Source organism: Centroberyx gerrardi, chromosome 23 (assembly GCF_048128805.1).
Source record: "Centroberyx gerrardi isolate f3 chromosome 23, fCenGer3.hap1.cur.20231027, whole genome shotgun sequence".
In the NCBI taxonomy this organism is placed as follows: Eukaryota; Metazoa; Chordata; class Actinopteri; order Beryciformes; family Berycidae; genus Centroberyx; species Centroberyx gerrardi.
Window position 1 is genome coordinate 15,891,083 of NC_136019.1, and position 14,298 is coordinate 15,905,380.

Consider the following 14,298-nt stretch of genomic DNA (forward strand, 5'->3'; position numbering starts at 1 on the left):
TGAAATCGGCCGGTCAGTGTAGCCGCCCGCGCCGCTCTCCTCGTGGGATGCTCGGAGAGAGAGAGAGAGAGAGAGACAGAGAGTGAGAGAGAGAAAATTTATTTATGAACTTTTGCACTGAAAAAGCAAATATACGAGAAAAATGTCTGTCCAGTGGTTTTGCAATTCACATCGCAATGCTCATATTCAGCCAAAAAAAAATCACAACATGATGTTGTGCAGCTGTAATTTCAGTAAAGGCTTAATCAACCTCCCCTATGCAGCACTTCTTGAAGATAAGACAGAAAAAACAACCTGTCTGTGGATTATGAGTGAGGGTAAGGCCTGCAGAGCGTTGACCTCACATCTCTACGCTTTACTGTAATCATCTTTACTCTAGAAACTCCGCCCCCTCCCCCGATGATGTCAGATGACTGACAGGTGGATTAGGGAAGCCTGGCCACAGAGTTCAAATGAGCAGAGGGCAGCCTGGCTCAAGTCTATATTCCTTAATGATCATTTGGACGTCTAATAGATGATTAATAATTCTAAGTCTTGGACAAATTTGAAACAGACATTATACCTATTGATACACTGCTTTTTTCTAACCAGTGAAATGAAAATCAAGAGTGTATTCAGGAATGTTTAATAGTGAGTTTTGCTTTCATAAGACTTGTTTTCTCCTCAAACTGGGTTTCTGAATGGGTTCCAATGTTGCAATAATGCTCATTGCATTAAGGTTGTTCAGTTGAGTGTGAGGAAACCCTGTGTAAAGCATTTGATCAGAGACTTAGTGTCTGATCCTATTTAGAATGGAGGGAAATAAATAAATATACAGAGAATAATTTCCAATACAATCATTTTTGATTTACAAAAATTATAATTGGGGATTATAGAATAAGACGTTATACAATTATATATAGAGAGAAGCCTTGATCTGAAAATTATTTATTTTATACATTCCCCCACTTAGGGAAAGTATAAGAAGTATTGTATAGTAATCATAGGTTTCACTGTCACCACTACTATCTACTTGTAGTGGGGACAGTGAAACCTGTAATTAGTCTTTGGCCCTAATGTGTGTCTGTCCGTGACATGAAAACATTTGAGAACCCCTGCTATAAGCCTATAGAACCTCTACCTTAACTAAAGAATCCTGGAGAACCCTATTTTTACAGTATAATGAGCTTTGACAGTAACTACCTGCGGCACTTCTGGAGAACAAGGAAACAAAGTCCCTTCCATTTAAAAAAACCCTACCTGTCAGCCACGTGACATCATTGCTTACCTGCTGTACTCCCTCGCGCTGCCTTCTCCGGAGGGCGGGGCTCGAGCCTGACGGTTGGAGCTCTCTGGCTTCTACCAGGCTCTCGAGCACAAGCAGCACATCCTCGAGCCGGTCGGTCACTACACTATACGCTGTTCACCCGTTCCAGCGCTCGAGCCTCTCAGCCACAGCGCGCTCGCGGGATTGTGTTTTGTTTTTTTCAGCCGGTTGGAAGAGTTCAATTTGATTCTCTTGGTGTTGCTTGCTCTAGAATATCCTCGTTTGATTTAAACTAGAAACGGTTGGAGATTTGGTGTGAGCAGCGGGACAGGCTTGGGGACACCGTGGCACAGACCGAGTCTCCGGTTTATTATAGTCCAGGACACCGGACATTATTCCAGCACAAGAAGACGCCCGTTACCGTTGACTTTGGATTACTTTGGCTAGCAGTTTAACTGGAATACATCACACATGTTAGCTTACTAATAATGTATCTCCTTTTTCTCGCAATGTCGCTTTTCTCCAGTTGATAATTCAACCTGCACATTTGCGCTGAGCGGATGCATGCACTTCTCCTCCTGCTATGTGCAGACCTATAGACTACTGGAACAAGAATAACCTATTCTAGATAAACAAAATAAGATATATTAAAGAAACATTACATTTACAAAAACATTCCAACTTATTTCACAGTGCATGGGACTGAGCCTTGTGCGCCTTACTGAACTGCACTCACAGAACCCGGGGATTGTGGCTGCTCTCTGCTCGGGTCAGGATGGCTCACAGCTGAAACCAGGAGACCAGGACTTTTGACGTTGAAACCGAGATCGGACGGAGCTCCAAAACCCCGACTCCTGGACCAGGACGGGAGCCGAACCATTATGACTCCAGGCGGTGTGATGTTGATCCTGCTCTCGGTGTGCAGTCTGCTCTCCGGAGCCTCCTGGGCAGCGACTCTCAGCGGACTGGGAGGTGAGTACTGGCTAGGTGGAGGGAACAAACATCAAGGCGGCACTATTAGTGATCAGTGAAGATGATCAGTGATCTAGTAGTAAATAAAAAAGTAGATAATCACCTGCAGTCGGAGAGCATCATAAAGCAAACCACCAATAAATAAAAATCAATTATACTTTCTGAAAAGTATTAATTATTTTCCTATTAAAAGACCCTATCCTCATACAATTTACATCACTTTGATACTACTAAGTATGAGATAGGCTATACTATGATTTTGTCATTAAGATGTATGTCAGCTTAACTGTTGCTAGTGTCTGTTGTATCTGCACCTGCAAGTTCAGCGCAGTTTGTCATGTTGGTTTACGCGCCCATACACAGAGCCAAAACAGCAGCACCAAAGTGATCGATTATCAGTATATGATAATGTTGATGGCAGCCTTTGAGCTCAAAAACAGTCTTTTACATGAGGCTGAAGCTGCACTTGTATCCGCGCAGTCACCACCACCGCTGTGCACTACTGTTTTACGCGCTCGGGGCGCGGTGCCAAACGGCTCCTTTGTATTGTGGCTTGATAAATGATGATGCTGGCGAAGCAAGCAGGTGCCAGACTTGTTCTCCTTAACGCCAACAAGTGAACCGGCCGGGGCACAAAGACCGGGTTGTTGGTTGATCCGGACACATAGGAGAAGTCAGCCTTTAAATTTAAAGGGATAGTTCAGTCAAATGAGATAGGGAGCCGCTGGAGGGAAATTCAGTTTTCAGGATCTGCAAAGTATTTAGCATCTTGCACAAGGACACTTCAACAGGGTGGATGCACAGAACTCAGGGTTGAACGTAGATCTCTAACCACCAAACCACCCTGCCATCCCATAATGTGATCTCTATGGCTGCAGTGATTGGTTTTAGCTTTCTTGTAAAGTGTTTGTGTGCAAAATAAAGTTCGCCACCAGATCAGCCAATCACTGCAACCAGACAAAGTGCAGGATATGAAGATTGTATGCATGGCTTTAAGTTTGTTTGTGTGTTTGTGTGCTGAGTGAGGGAGAAGGAGAGAGATAGAGGGAGAGAGAGAGAGTCAGATTTGAGTAGCTATAAGTCCGACTGGATGGAAGACGGGCCGGCTCTCTAACAAGCTGCCTCTTTGTGCTGTGACCGATGGGGTCAGGGCCACAGACTCGCCTGCCTTCCTGTTTTCTGGAAACTGATGGACAGTTAAAATGGAAAACGTGAAATGAGCAGAGACATCCATCACAACAAAATAATAAGAAGCTTATGGGGAAAGGGTTATAGAACGGATATCGTGTGACCCGTTGGAGATTGGATTGCAGTGTGTGTGTGTGTGTGTGTGTGTTGAGCAATCTTTATATTGCTCCGTTTGTTTGCAGTGTAACCACAGTGTGTGTATATGAGTGTTTGTGTGTGTGTGTGTGTGTGTGTGTGTGTGTGTGTATGTGATGTCTCAATTTTGACCCCCCTCTAAATGCAGATTGTTTCTTGCTTCTTCTTGTATTTTTCTCTTCTTCCGCTCCCTTTTTCATGATCTTCTGTCTGATGATTTGCTTCTGGTTTACTTACTTAGTCGTGCACCCCCCCCCCCCCCCCCCCGTCTCTCTCTCTCTCTCTCTCTCTCCACCATGTGATGTTGTTTACACCCAGATGCAGCCAGGAGAAAAAGATTTAGAGGTTGCATCACCGTGTGTCCATTGACCATCAGGCTGTAGTACAGTCACCTGACTATATTAATGTGCTGTGACCCGCAGCTGCACTGCTCATCACGCTTTAGCAGTTCAGACATTTTCCATCCAATGACCAATGTCTCTGCATCTGAACTGCTTGTCGTACTTCAGACAGATGCCGCTTGCTGTTGATTCAGGCCCAGTTGATGAATGAATGCAGTGTCTGGGAGTTAGCTCCCTGTTTCTGTGTGTCATTATGCAACTGGGGCCTGTGGCATGCTAGTGCCACAACAAATACAGTTGGAGCAAGTGCCAACAAACAGCAATAGGGGGAGAGAGAGAGAGAGAGAGAGAGAGGGAGAGAGAGAGAGAGAGAGAGAGAGAGAGAGGACTGTCACTGCCAGACTAGGAGTGGATGAGAAAGAAAAGGAGGGGTCCAACTGTCATATCGAGGGCTTGGAGCCAAAGGGGCGTAAGTGCGATTTTGGGCGAATATGAGTATTATACTGTATATCAATTGAAAGGTCTCAGTGAGATCTTTTCAGTGCCAAAAGGACACAACTGAAATCATGACCCATAAGTTTTAATTAAACAAAAACTGAAAGCCGTAACAGTAAAAGTAGGGTTTTGTTTGCTACCAAAAGGGCGTAACTGCACTTACGCCCTTTTGACACCAAGCAAAACCCCACTTTTGACACTGAACAAGCATTGTGGGTAGAGGATTCTAACACCACTTAGGCCAACTCAAAATGCATGCTGACGTAAGTAATGCTTGCATGGCAGCATGATCACATCATTTTTAGTATCCTATTCATATCCTAATTAATATTCTAGGTCAATATTAGATGAATGTAAATATGTTAATATTCCCATGAAATACTTCAAAATGTTATTTTATAAAGTTAGGAGTGTGAACTGGTCAAGATGAGCTCTGGTAGTAAGACTGCTGGTAGCTGAAGTTATCCCTCAGTGTTATGAGGAGTTTTACAGGTCTTTGAATGTGTCCCAGGACACATCAATAAATGATGTGTCCTGGGACACATACAAAAATTTATTATACTAGCAAAAGAAAAAAAAGTAGTAGTTTAGAATCAAAAGTAGTTTCTTATGTCTATAGAGGTTTATTAAAAAGGTTTATTAAAAAATGTATCAATCAATTTGATATGTTCCATGTAGCCTACAATTTTAAAGGCCTTGGTGAAAGTTGCTGAGCATTACTTCAAGATAAAGATATTCATTCTGATCTTGTTTTATATTTCAGTGTTGATTGAAGTGTAATTGCTAGATTTGTATTAAAATGAATGTGTTTTACAATTGTTTACTTACATATGCCCATATTCTGCATGGCTGTATTGGGACAATGTTTGTGCCAAAAAGGCGTATTTCACTCTTTTGCCATTTTTAAAAAAGTTAACAAATATAATTCAACTTAAACTGTAGCAGTATTGTTTTTATGGTAATGCTCAATCTGATAACACAAAAAGTTAAAAAAAAGCTCTCCTGTAAAATCTACTATAACACACTTACGCCCCTTTGGCTCCAAGCCCTCGATATACTGTGACCCATGCATGGATTTTTGAAACTAACTAACTCAAATCCACCAAGTATCCAGTGGATCAAAAAATGCATCAACATCTTTTCCATCAGAATACACTGCTGCATAATGTTTATCAGGTACTGTAACTTGGCTGTTCAGGGCAGCTTGTCTGACCCTTGTCTTGTGCAAAATGACAACAACAACATTCCATTCTGCAAGAGTGAGATTAGTTGCCATCCTCAGAAGGGTGTGTGCCTGCGTCTACACGTGTGTGTGTGTGTGTGTGTGCATACGTCTGTGTGTTTGTGTGTTATGATTAATGAAGAGTAGAATCCTCTTATGTAAGAGGCTGTAGTTGCCGTGAACAACTGGTCAGGTGATGTGTGGTTTGAGCTTGCTTTGCATGTAAGATCTATTAGGCGTTGCATCGGCCTGCAGTGGCCACTCAGGAACATTTACAGCTTGTGTATGTTTTAGTTCACAGGGTGACCCACCCCACTGATTCAATAGAGGATACTCTGGGATACATTACTGTCTTTAAATGAAGAATTAATTCACAAAAACATTATTGAACACTTACATTATTTCATAAATTATGCACAAAATCATTGCAGGTTTTTAGGAACCTCTATAATATTGGCAGTAGACCACATTGACTGGCTGATATCCAATATCTAATAAAAGGCCAATATCATCCTGGTGCATCAGTATAATCCTATTAGGGTCTGACAGATTTCCATACAAACAGAGTTCACAATACACACTGTGCAAAGTATTGTGTACAGTACACATGACATGTAATACCTCAAATACTTGCATGCATGTAGGCTATGATACAACAGTTTGAGGCAATGCAGATAAACAATATTACCAATAACTGTGATCACCTGTATTTTCCATGATACTTTTGTTGCTTATAGTCCGCTGTGTTATCCACAATGATTTTGTCCTGTTTGCCAATCCTTATTCCTGCTGAAAGCAATGTTACCCCTCTGTGTTGCCTCAGAAAGTTGCTCATGTCTCATTGCTGTTATGATACTTCCATAACATTTTTAATGTGTCCATAGTAACTTGTAGCAAGGCATTAGATGGGTGTGAATAGTCCCACCTCCCCTATTATGTGGTTGGGGAAAAGTAATAAGATTGCTTGGCTGAAACTCCCCACTGTATAATGAAGTTACCATCTGTATTTCTTGCTTGACAACAGAGGGTGGGGTCTTAATTTAAAGAAATCACAAACAGGCCAGTCTCTTCATTGTTGTGGTCTTATGAGAAAATACAGTATTTGGCTCAAAACACCAGTGTTACGATACCACCAGTGTTAATATAACGTCTTTCATGTCTGTAGAAATAGAAATAACCAGTGACCAGAGAGTGGCAGCTCTGACCTCTCCCCTCCTGTCAGTTTCACTGGGCTGGCAGCCACTCTAATGCTCCTCACATGAAACTGATTAGGGTGTCGGCACACAATGGAGGGCCCGGCTCCCAGCGAAGCAGCGACTCCACGGATCACGGGCCGGTTATAGGGAGGGAGAGAGCAGCTATGTCTGATTTGATTAGCTTGGTCGGGAATTATGTAGGTATATAGGACTGGTAAGCAGTAGCTCTCTCTTTCTCTCTCTCTCTCTCTCTCTCTCTCTCTCTCTCTCAAGGCCACCCATGGGTCCACCCACCACCAGCTTAGCTAGGGGAGTCAATGTGCCTGCCTGCTTACCAGAACTATTTTTTTCTTGTTTCCAGTCAACATTAGCTTATCAGGAATTCTATTCAAAAGTTTCTTAGACTCCAGTGATTTCAGTGATGGAACATTCATTACTGTATTGTAGTGCGGTGGCTTTGCACTCGGCTAGCTGTGAAGTATGTGTGTGTGTGTGTGTGTGTGTGTGTGGGGGGGGTAAAACAGACTGTAGGTCCCTTTTTATAGAGACTGATCAAGCTTCACTCTCTAGACTGAAAAATTCTCTTAGTTCCAGTGTTCATTCAGAAATGTTTGGTCTTTTTCACGTGTGGTCAGTTTGAGTGTAGCTATATTCTTATTTATTTGAATTGCACTCAAGGTGCCCAGTCCTCATGGTCTTACATGACACATTCATACATGATGTTTGTGTAAAAGGTGACTGATTATTCTTATCACTTGAAACAAGTCTAAGGCGGATGTGACGTTGCCAAAAACCGGTGTGGCCGAAGATGTTTTGTTTGGAAGGGCGTCCAAGGCCGGAATGTGCACAGTACTCATCAATTCAGTGTTTTCTTATCATAGAAACGCCTGGGGATGAGGCTGGGATGAGTGTAACCACCCTAAGCTGTCGAAGCATGGCGGTGCCTGTGAGAATAGACGCGGACTACAGTAGATTATGTGTTTGGGTTGAGGCTGCATTGTTGTCTCCCACTGGGGAATATCAAGTGGTTGCGCAAAGACAAGAGCTGAGATTTTTCCCTCTCTCCCCTATGTATTCCTCGGTCGTTCCTCTTTCTTCCCCCCCCTCCTTCCCTCTCATTCTAGCCAGCCCCCGTCTCTCTCTTTCTTCTAAGTGTAGTTGATAGGGGCCGGTGGAGTTGAGTGGTACCATGGGAATGGAGAAAGGCATCGGAAATGCTTTTAGTGCTTCGCTCAGTTTTGTCTGATAAGCCCCGCTCTCTGCTGGCCGTAGCTTGAGTGCATAGCGGAAGGCTGCAGCATTTCAAAACCTGCCTATCTTTATCTCTCTCTCTCTCTGTCTTTCTCTGTCTCTCTCTCTCTCTCTCTCTCTCTCTCTCTCTCTCTCTCTCTCTCTCTCTCTCACTTTCAGAAATGCTTCAAGTGCTTTCAACTTTTCTCCCATAGCTAGTCTGGTTAGTCTTGTCTTTAGCAGGCCTCTGAGCCAAAACCTGGCATCTGTCTCTCTCTGTTTGTCTGTTTGTCTCTCTCTATCTCCCTTCATCCCTCCTCTCCCTTTCTTTCTCTTGCTATTTTCTTACTCCCTCTCGTTTCCTCTTTTTTCTCTTTTCTCTGTTTACTTTCATTCTTTCGTCTTTTCTTTCTTATCTTCCACATTCCCCCGTCTCTCGCTCTCTCTCTCTGAGGCTTAAACCAGAGTTAATACTTCAAACAAATACAAGGCTGACTGACAGGTGTTAGCAGGTCCTATCGATATACATGTGTGTGTGCACGTGTGTGTGTGTGTGTGTGTGTGTGTGTGTGTGAATGTGAGTTCAAGAAAGCATTTGAGTCTATTTGATATGCAGACTTTGTATATGACCTTATTAAATCAACAGATAAAAAATAAGTGTGGTGTTAAAACTGGCAAAATAGAGGTGATTCAATTGAACTGAAAACTGAAAGAGAAAACGTGAGAGAGAGGAAGGGAGGGAGTGAATGAAAGAGGGATGAGAGGAGGAAAAGGAAGAAATTCCTAGACGAAGGAGAAAGTGCAATCCCATCAGCCAATGCAAAGTCAGAATTCTCAGCTGCCGTTGGCCACCTACAGAAAAATACCCGCTCTCTCCCTCTTACATTCGTCAGCAAAATTCATTAACACACACAGAATGGGCTCTCATGCGCTTTGATTCATGTTGCACTCTCCCTATAAAGCCCCGACATTGTCTCCAAGGTTGAGAATGACATTAGCAACACACACACGCACAGTTGCATGCACTGTCCCTCCCTGTTTGTGAATGGTCGGCCCACACAAGCGCTCCGTGACTGGAGCTTATCAGAGTAAAGGCCAAACTGAGTCAAATGTCAAAGGTCACACACACTCACCCAGTCTACGCAAGCAGATTCCCTGCGTTGCATTCCCAGGACATTCTTCCTTGTGCGATTTAGATTCTTTTGGGCTTTTTCCTCTCTTCCTACAGGTTTGTTTGTTGTCATTCCACATCCCTCCTCTCTCTCTCTCTCTCTCTCTCTCTCTCTCTCTCTCTCTCTCTCTCTCTCTCTCTCTCTCTCTCTGTCTCTTTCCACCCTGTGTGATTACTCTAATGAATAGTTTACACACAAGGCGGCGAAAGGTCAAGGATATTGTAAGGCTGATATTGTAGGCTGTCTGGGAATTCTCCTCCTCCTCCACCGTCCTTCCCTTCCTCCTCCATCCATTCCTCCTTCCAGACCTTTATCTCCCTCCCTCCCTCGTTCACGAAAACCATGTGAAATGTGTCACGTCATGACGAGGCTATGTTGAGTAAATTAAAATGCTTAAAGGCCTTCCTAGCGAGTGTGTGTGTGTGTAGATTTGTGTGTTCGGTGCTGTGTGTTACTTTTATAGGGCTTTTGAACAAACGATTAAATCTGCAGTGCATAGGTCAAGCATATATCATGAAGTCATTGGAATTCACTCCCCTCTTCTCTTTCCTCCCTCGTGCTTTCTGTTGCGTGAAAATCCCATCTGATGAAAAAGCAAAGTACAAATCAACTATAATGCATACAGAGTAGACTTCAGCGTTTAGACAGAGAGCGTGCAGCGGGGCTGTGAGCTTTAGCTTCAACTTAAAGTGCAGCTGATTTAAAATCTAACACCTTCATGACCATTTTCATTTGAGTATGGACAATCCAGATAACACATTTTGGCATATGCAAATTCTCAATTGCTTATGTGATTTGGAACTTACAATATACTATACATTGACATGAATTTAATTTCATGCATTGAAAACTTGTATGAGGTAGAGAACGATTTCACGCCTGTGAGGCCATACTGTTCAATCTTGCTCACCGTTCTGTGGGACCATCATCAATCATATTAATCAATATTGATCGCATGGTTCCCCCAACTCAAGGTGAAGTAAAGGACAACAGGAATGGAGGGAGGGAGAGAAAGTACTGAACATGGCTGAATTTAGATTTTGTTTTAGAAGATAACCTGGTTTGGTCATGGATCTGATTTACTTTTCAACACAACATGTTAATAACAATATGTGTCATGCCAATATGTGTTATTATCATGAATTGAAAATGACACATACTAAGGCCCAAGGGAACTGGAGGAGAGAAAAGAATGAAAAGGGTGAGAGAGGGAATAAAAAGGAAAAGGAATAGTAAAATAAAAAAAAACAAGAAGATGAAGAAGACAAGCTGGTGGAAGAGAAAGACAAGCTACAAGTTATGGGTGAGGTGAGACTGACCCCAAGTCAGTCACAAGTCCAACCAAGCAGGAGAACAAGTAAAAAATGATGGAAAGAGAAGAAAAGAAAGAAGAGATTGAAAGAGGAGGGCAGAGAAATTGCAAGAGGTGGAGAGATAAAATAACGCCAAGACAACATTGAAATAAAGAGTTACGACTAAAGAAGCAACATAGATTGAGCATGAATGTTAGAGAGGAGAGTAAATGGGAAAGAGAGAAAGTAGATGAAAGATAGACACACAGAAAGAGAGAGAGAGAGAGAGAGAGAGAGAGAGAGAGAGATAAAACAAACCAGACAGACAAGAGGCGATGGGCGTCAGACATTAAGACAAGGTCAGAGTTCACGCAGGGCCACCTTGGTCATGTTGAGACACTGACAGCATCCACTTAACCTGTTAACGTCTCGGGGAGGTCACACACACACACACACACACACACACACACACACACACTGAGAAGCTCCTCAGGGAGTTGCTGGCTATTTACACAGATTGATTGGAAGGCTGGAATCAACAAAATTCATCAATTGATTGGATGGCCTGTTTGTCAATCAATCTGTCTGCCTATCAGTCTGTCTGTCTGGCAGCCTGTGTGTGTGTGTGTGTGTGGTATATGTGTGTGTGTGTGTGTGTGTGTGTGTGTGTCTTCGGGTCAATGAGTGTGTCCACTAATGGCCAGATTGGAGTGTGAAGGCACGCTCTATCTATTTGCATCTCTCTCTCTCTGTTACACACTCTCTCTTTGTCTCTGTGTCTCTCTGTTTGAAATAACCTTTTGTCATGAAACCCCTCGAATCAATAGACTAACTGCATATATATACCGCTCTGCATATATAACATAGGTGTGGAGTTAATTCATTCATAACTGAAAAGTCTTACTATTGAGGTTGTAAGGTTAATGCGTTCAGCTTTGTCCGTATGTATGTGTGTGCGTGTGTGTGTGTCGCTCTTTCTGCAGGACCTGTGTCAGCATAAAGACCAGGAAAGTGAGGTGGGGGGGGAGGGGGAGGAAGGAAACACACACACACACACACACCCACACCCACACCCACACACACACACACACACACACACACACACACACACACACACACACACTCAGGGGAATAGGGCCAGTGTCGTGAGTAGAATACTATACTACCTTGGGCCCTCTCCTGCTAGATCCACACACACACACACACACACACACACACACATTCTTCCTCTGACCACACTTACCTTTGATTGATCTTCACACTTCAGTCTCTGTCTCTAATTGCAGTAGTCGATATAAAATCTAAAGCTGTGTTGTTGTGTCAGTGTTCTGTCAGAGCAGGTGTCATATAGTTAAAAAGGTGGATGGGGGGTTTTGTAATGAAACTCTCCATATCAGCACTGCACTGGCAGTAGCAAGCAGTCAGCTTTTTCCAGATTTGTGCCTGCTGGCAACTTTTAGTTTCAGTGACAGTCTGCTGCAGGATGCCACTGTGTGCAGAGCGCTGAGTTCGAGCGCTGAGGAAATATCTTGTAAATTCCAGCATTACTGCTTCATTACAGCACCGACAGGCCCAGCTTCCCCAAAGCATTCCACCAGTAAAGGTGTACAGTAACATGATTAGGGCAATTTGTCAACAAAGGAACATGCAGAATGTCGACCACAATAGTCATAAGTAATGAAAACAACAAACTTTCTATGATAAAGATGATTTTTTGTGATGTTATACGTTACACTTGCTGTAGCTCTGCTTGTACTTACGCTATTGTAAGTCAACTGATATTTGCTTGTTCCAGCCTCCGTGCCTTTTTAGATGTTATTAGCCAACTGATAACAGAGTAAATGTCCTATAAATACATGAATGCATGGGACACACAGATGATTACACACACTTAGTCGCTGTGAAATTTCACTTCTCGTCAGAACTGGAAAATCCGGTTGAGCTGCATTGGCGTACAGTTGTAAAAACCAAGCTCTTTTGGTTCGACCAGTTTGCATGGAAAATAGAGACGTGGATTGTGTTTAGGGAATTTACGGTTCAATGCAGCACAAGCCCAGTGTTAGAGGAGCTGGGGAGGCGAGTGTGTGTAACATGTCCCTAGGGTGCAAAGAAATGTGCACACACTCACTTGCACACACACACACACACACACACACACACACACACACACACACACACACACCACAGGGTGTTTGGTGTGTCATGCAGTGTAAGTTACCACTCCTGCTATGATCAAGGTAACACACCTGGTCATAAAATCAGCACAGCGACTCCCCTCTGGCACACACACAAACACACACACACACAAACACACACACACACACATACAGTGATCTTCAAAGAGAAGCTGAGTAATGGCACGTCTAAATAAAAAGGACAGACTGATAAGGCTGTCTGAAGCTACTGTGTGTGTGTGTGTGCGTGTGTGTGTGTGGTATACTATAATGAACCCAGATATCTATTTCCTCTCTGTGTATTGTGCCCGCTCTTTCTTTGGCAGCCTAGTAAATCAAACCAGCTCACTACCCTCCTCTCTCTCTCTCTCTCTCTCTCTCTCTCTCTCACTCTTTCTGTGTGTGTGTGTGTGTGTGTGTGTCTCTTGGCAGTCTTGCTTGGCACACACCCATGCTTCCTCACACACACAGTAACACATACACACTCACACAAAGACAGCTTGACAGTAAGGGCTACCCTGCTGTTCTCACTTTGTGTGTATTGATTGTTGGTGTCTTCCGCTGCAGACAGAGAGTGTGTGGTAATATTTTGTGTGTGTGTGTGTGTGTGTCGAATCTGCATGCATTGATTGGTTTTAAAAGCACACATCGACTCTGTTGTGGTATGTGCCTCCGACTCAACAGTTTGTCTTTTACACAGCATACTGCTCTCTCTCTCTCTCTCTCTCTCTCTCTCTCTACATGTCATCTCATGCTCTCTCACTCATTTCTCTCCAGTCTCCTTCTTCTACCTCTCTTATTTTGCTGGCATCCTCTCTCGACTTGTTGTCCTTCTTTCTCTCTCTTTCTTTTTTCCAGTTTGGTGTGTGCATATGTGTGTGTGTGTGTGTGTGTGTGTGTGTGCTGGTAAGGGAAGCCAGCTAAACTGTTGGGAACCTTAATGGCAGGAAACAGAGTAGGGCAAACACAAAGGAAAACTGTCAGCAGGGTCCCCGTCATACACACACACCTACACACACACATCTACACACACACACACACACACACACACAACATGAATACACACGCTTCCTGTCCTTTTTTTAACGTCATCTTATGTTTTAGCCTTTTAAAAATACCTGAATAATCAAATTGTTCCCTGTATGTCCTACTAATTCTGGACTATGTGTATGTATGTGTGTGTGTGTGTGTGTGTGTGAACAAACCTCTCATTAAATTCCCCCCCTCTCTCTCTTTCGTCCTCTCTTTCTCTTACCACCCCTCGATCTCCCTCCTCTCTCCCTCCTTTTTTTTTGTGGTCTGCTCTAATTGGAGTCTGAGGTGGTAATTAGAGGGAGGGAGGGAGTCTGGGAGAGGAGGATGGAGCGAGGAAGGAGGGGGAGGGAAAAGGAGGGAAGACGAGGAGGAGCAGGAGGAGGAGGAGGAGAGGAACAGCGGGATTGTGATGAAAGAGCTGCAGGAGAGATGAGAGGAGAGAGAGACACCTGTACTGGAGGAAAAGCGACTAAAAACATTTTAATAGTCCCTCTTGGTATAGCACTACTACGACTACTACTACTTCTAATTATAATAGAACAGTGAGTTTACAAAGTGCTTAAGGATTATCTTGTCTGTGCTTCAACCTGATTTTGAATG

The 14,298-nt window shown here is 43.3% G+C and overlaps 1 protein-coding gene across 1 annotated transcript in view; it reads left to right on the forward strand.

The window, feature by feature from the left end:
* The first annotated feature begins 1,372 nt into the window (after window positions 1-1,372).
* The window catches only part of sema4f (sema domain, immunoglobulin domain (Ig), transmembrane domain (TM) and short cytoplasmic domain, (semaphorin) 4F), a 61,568-nt gene continuing 48,642 nt past the window's right edge, over window positions 1,373-14,298 (forward strand). The window contains exon 1 of the mRNA XM_071923096.2: window positions 1,373-2,218. Coding sequence (XP_071779197.2) covers window positions 2,128-2,218 — 91 coding nt within the window. The 5' untranslated portion in view covers window positions 1,373-2,127. The remainder of the gene's footprint in view (window positions 2,219-14,298) is intronic.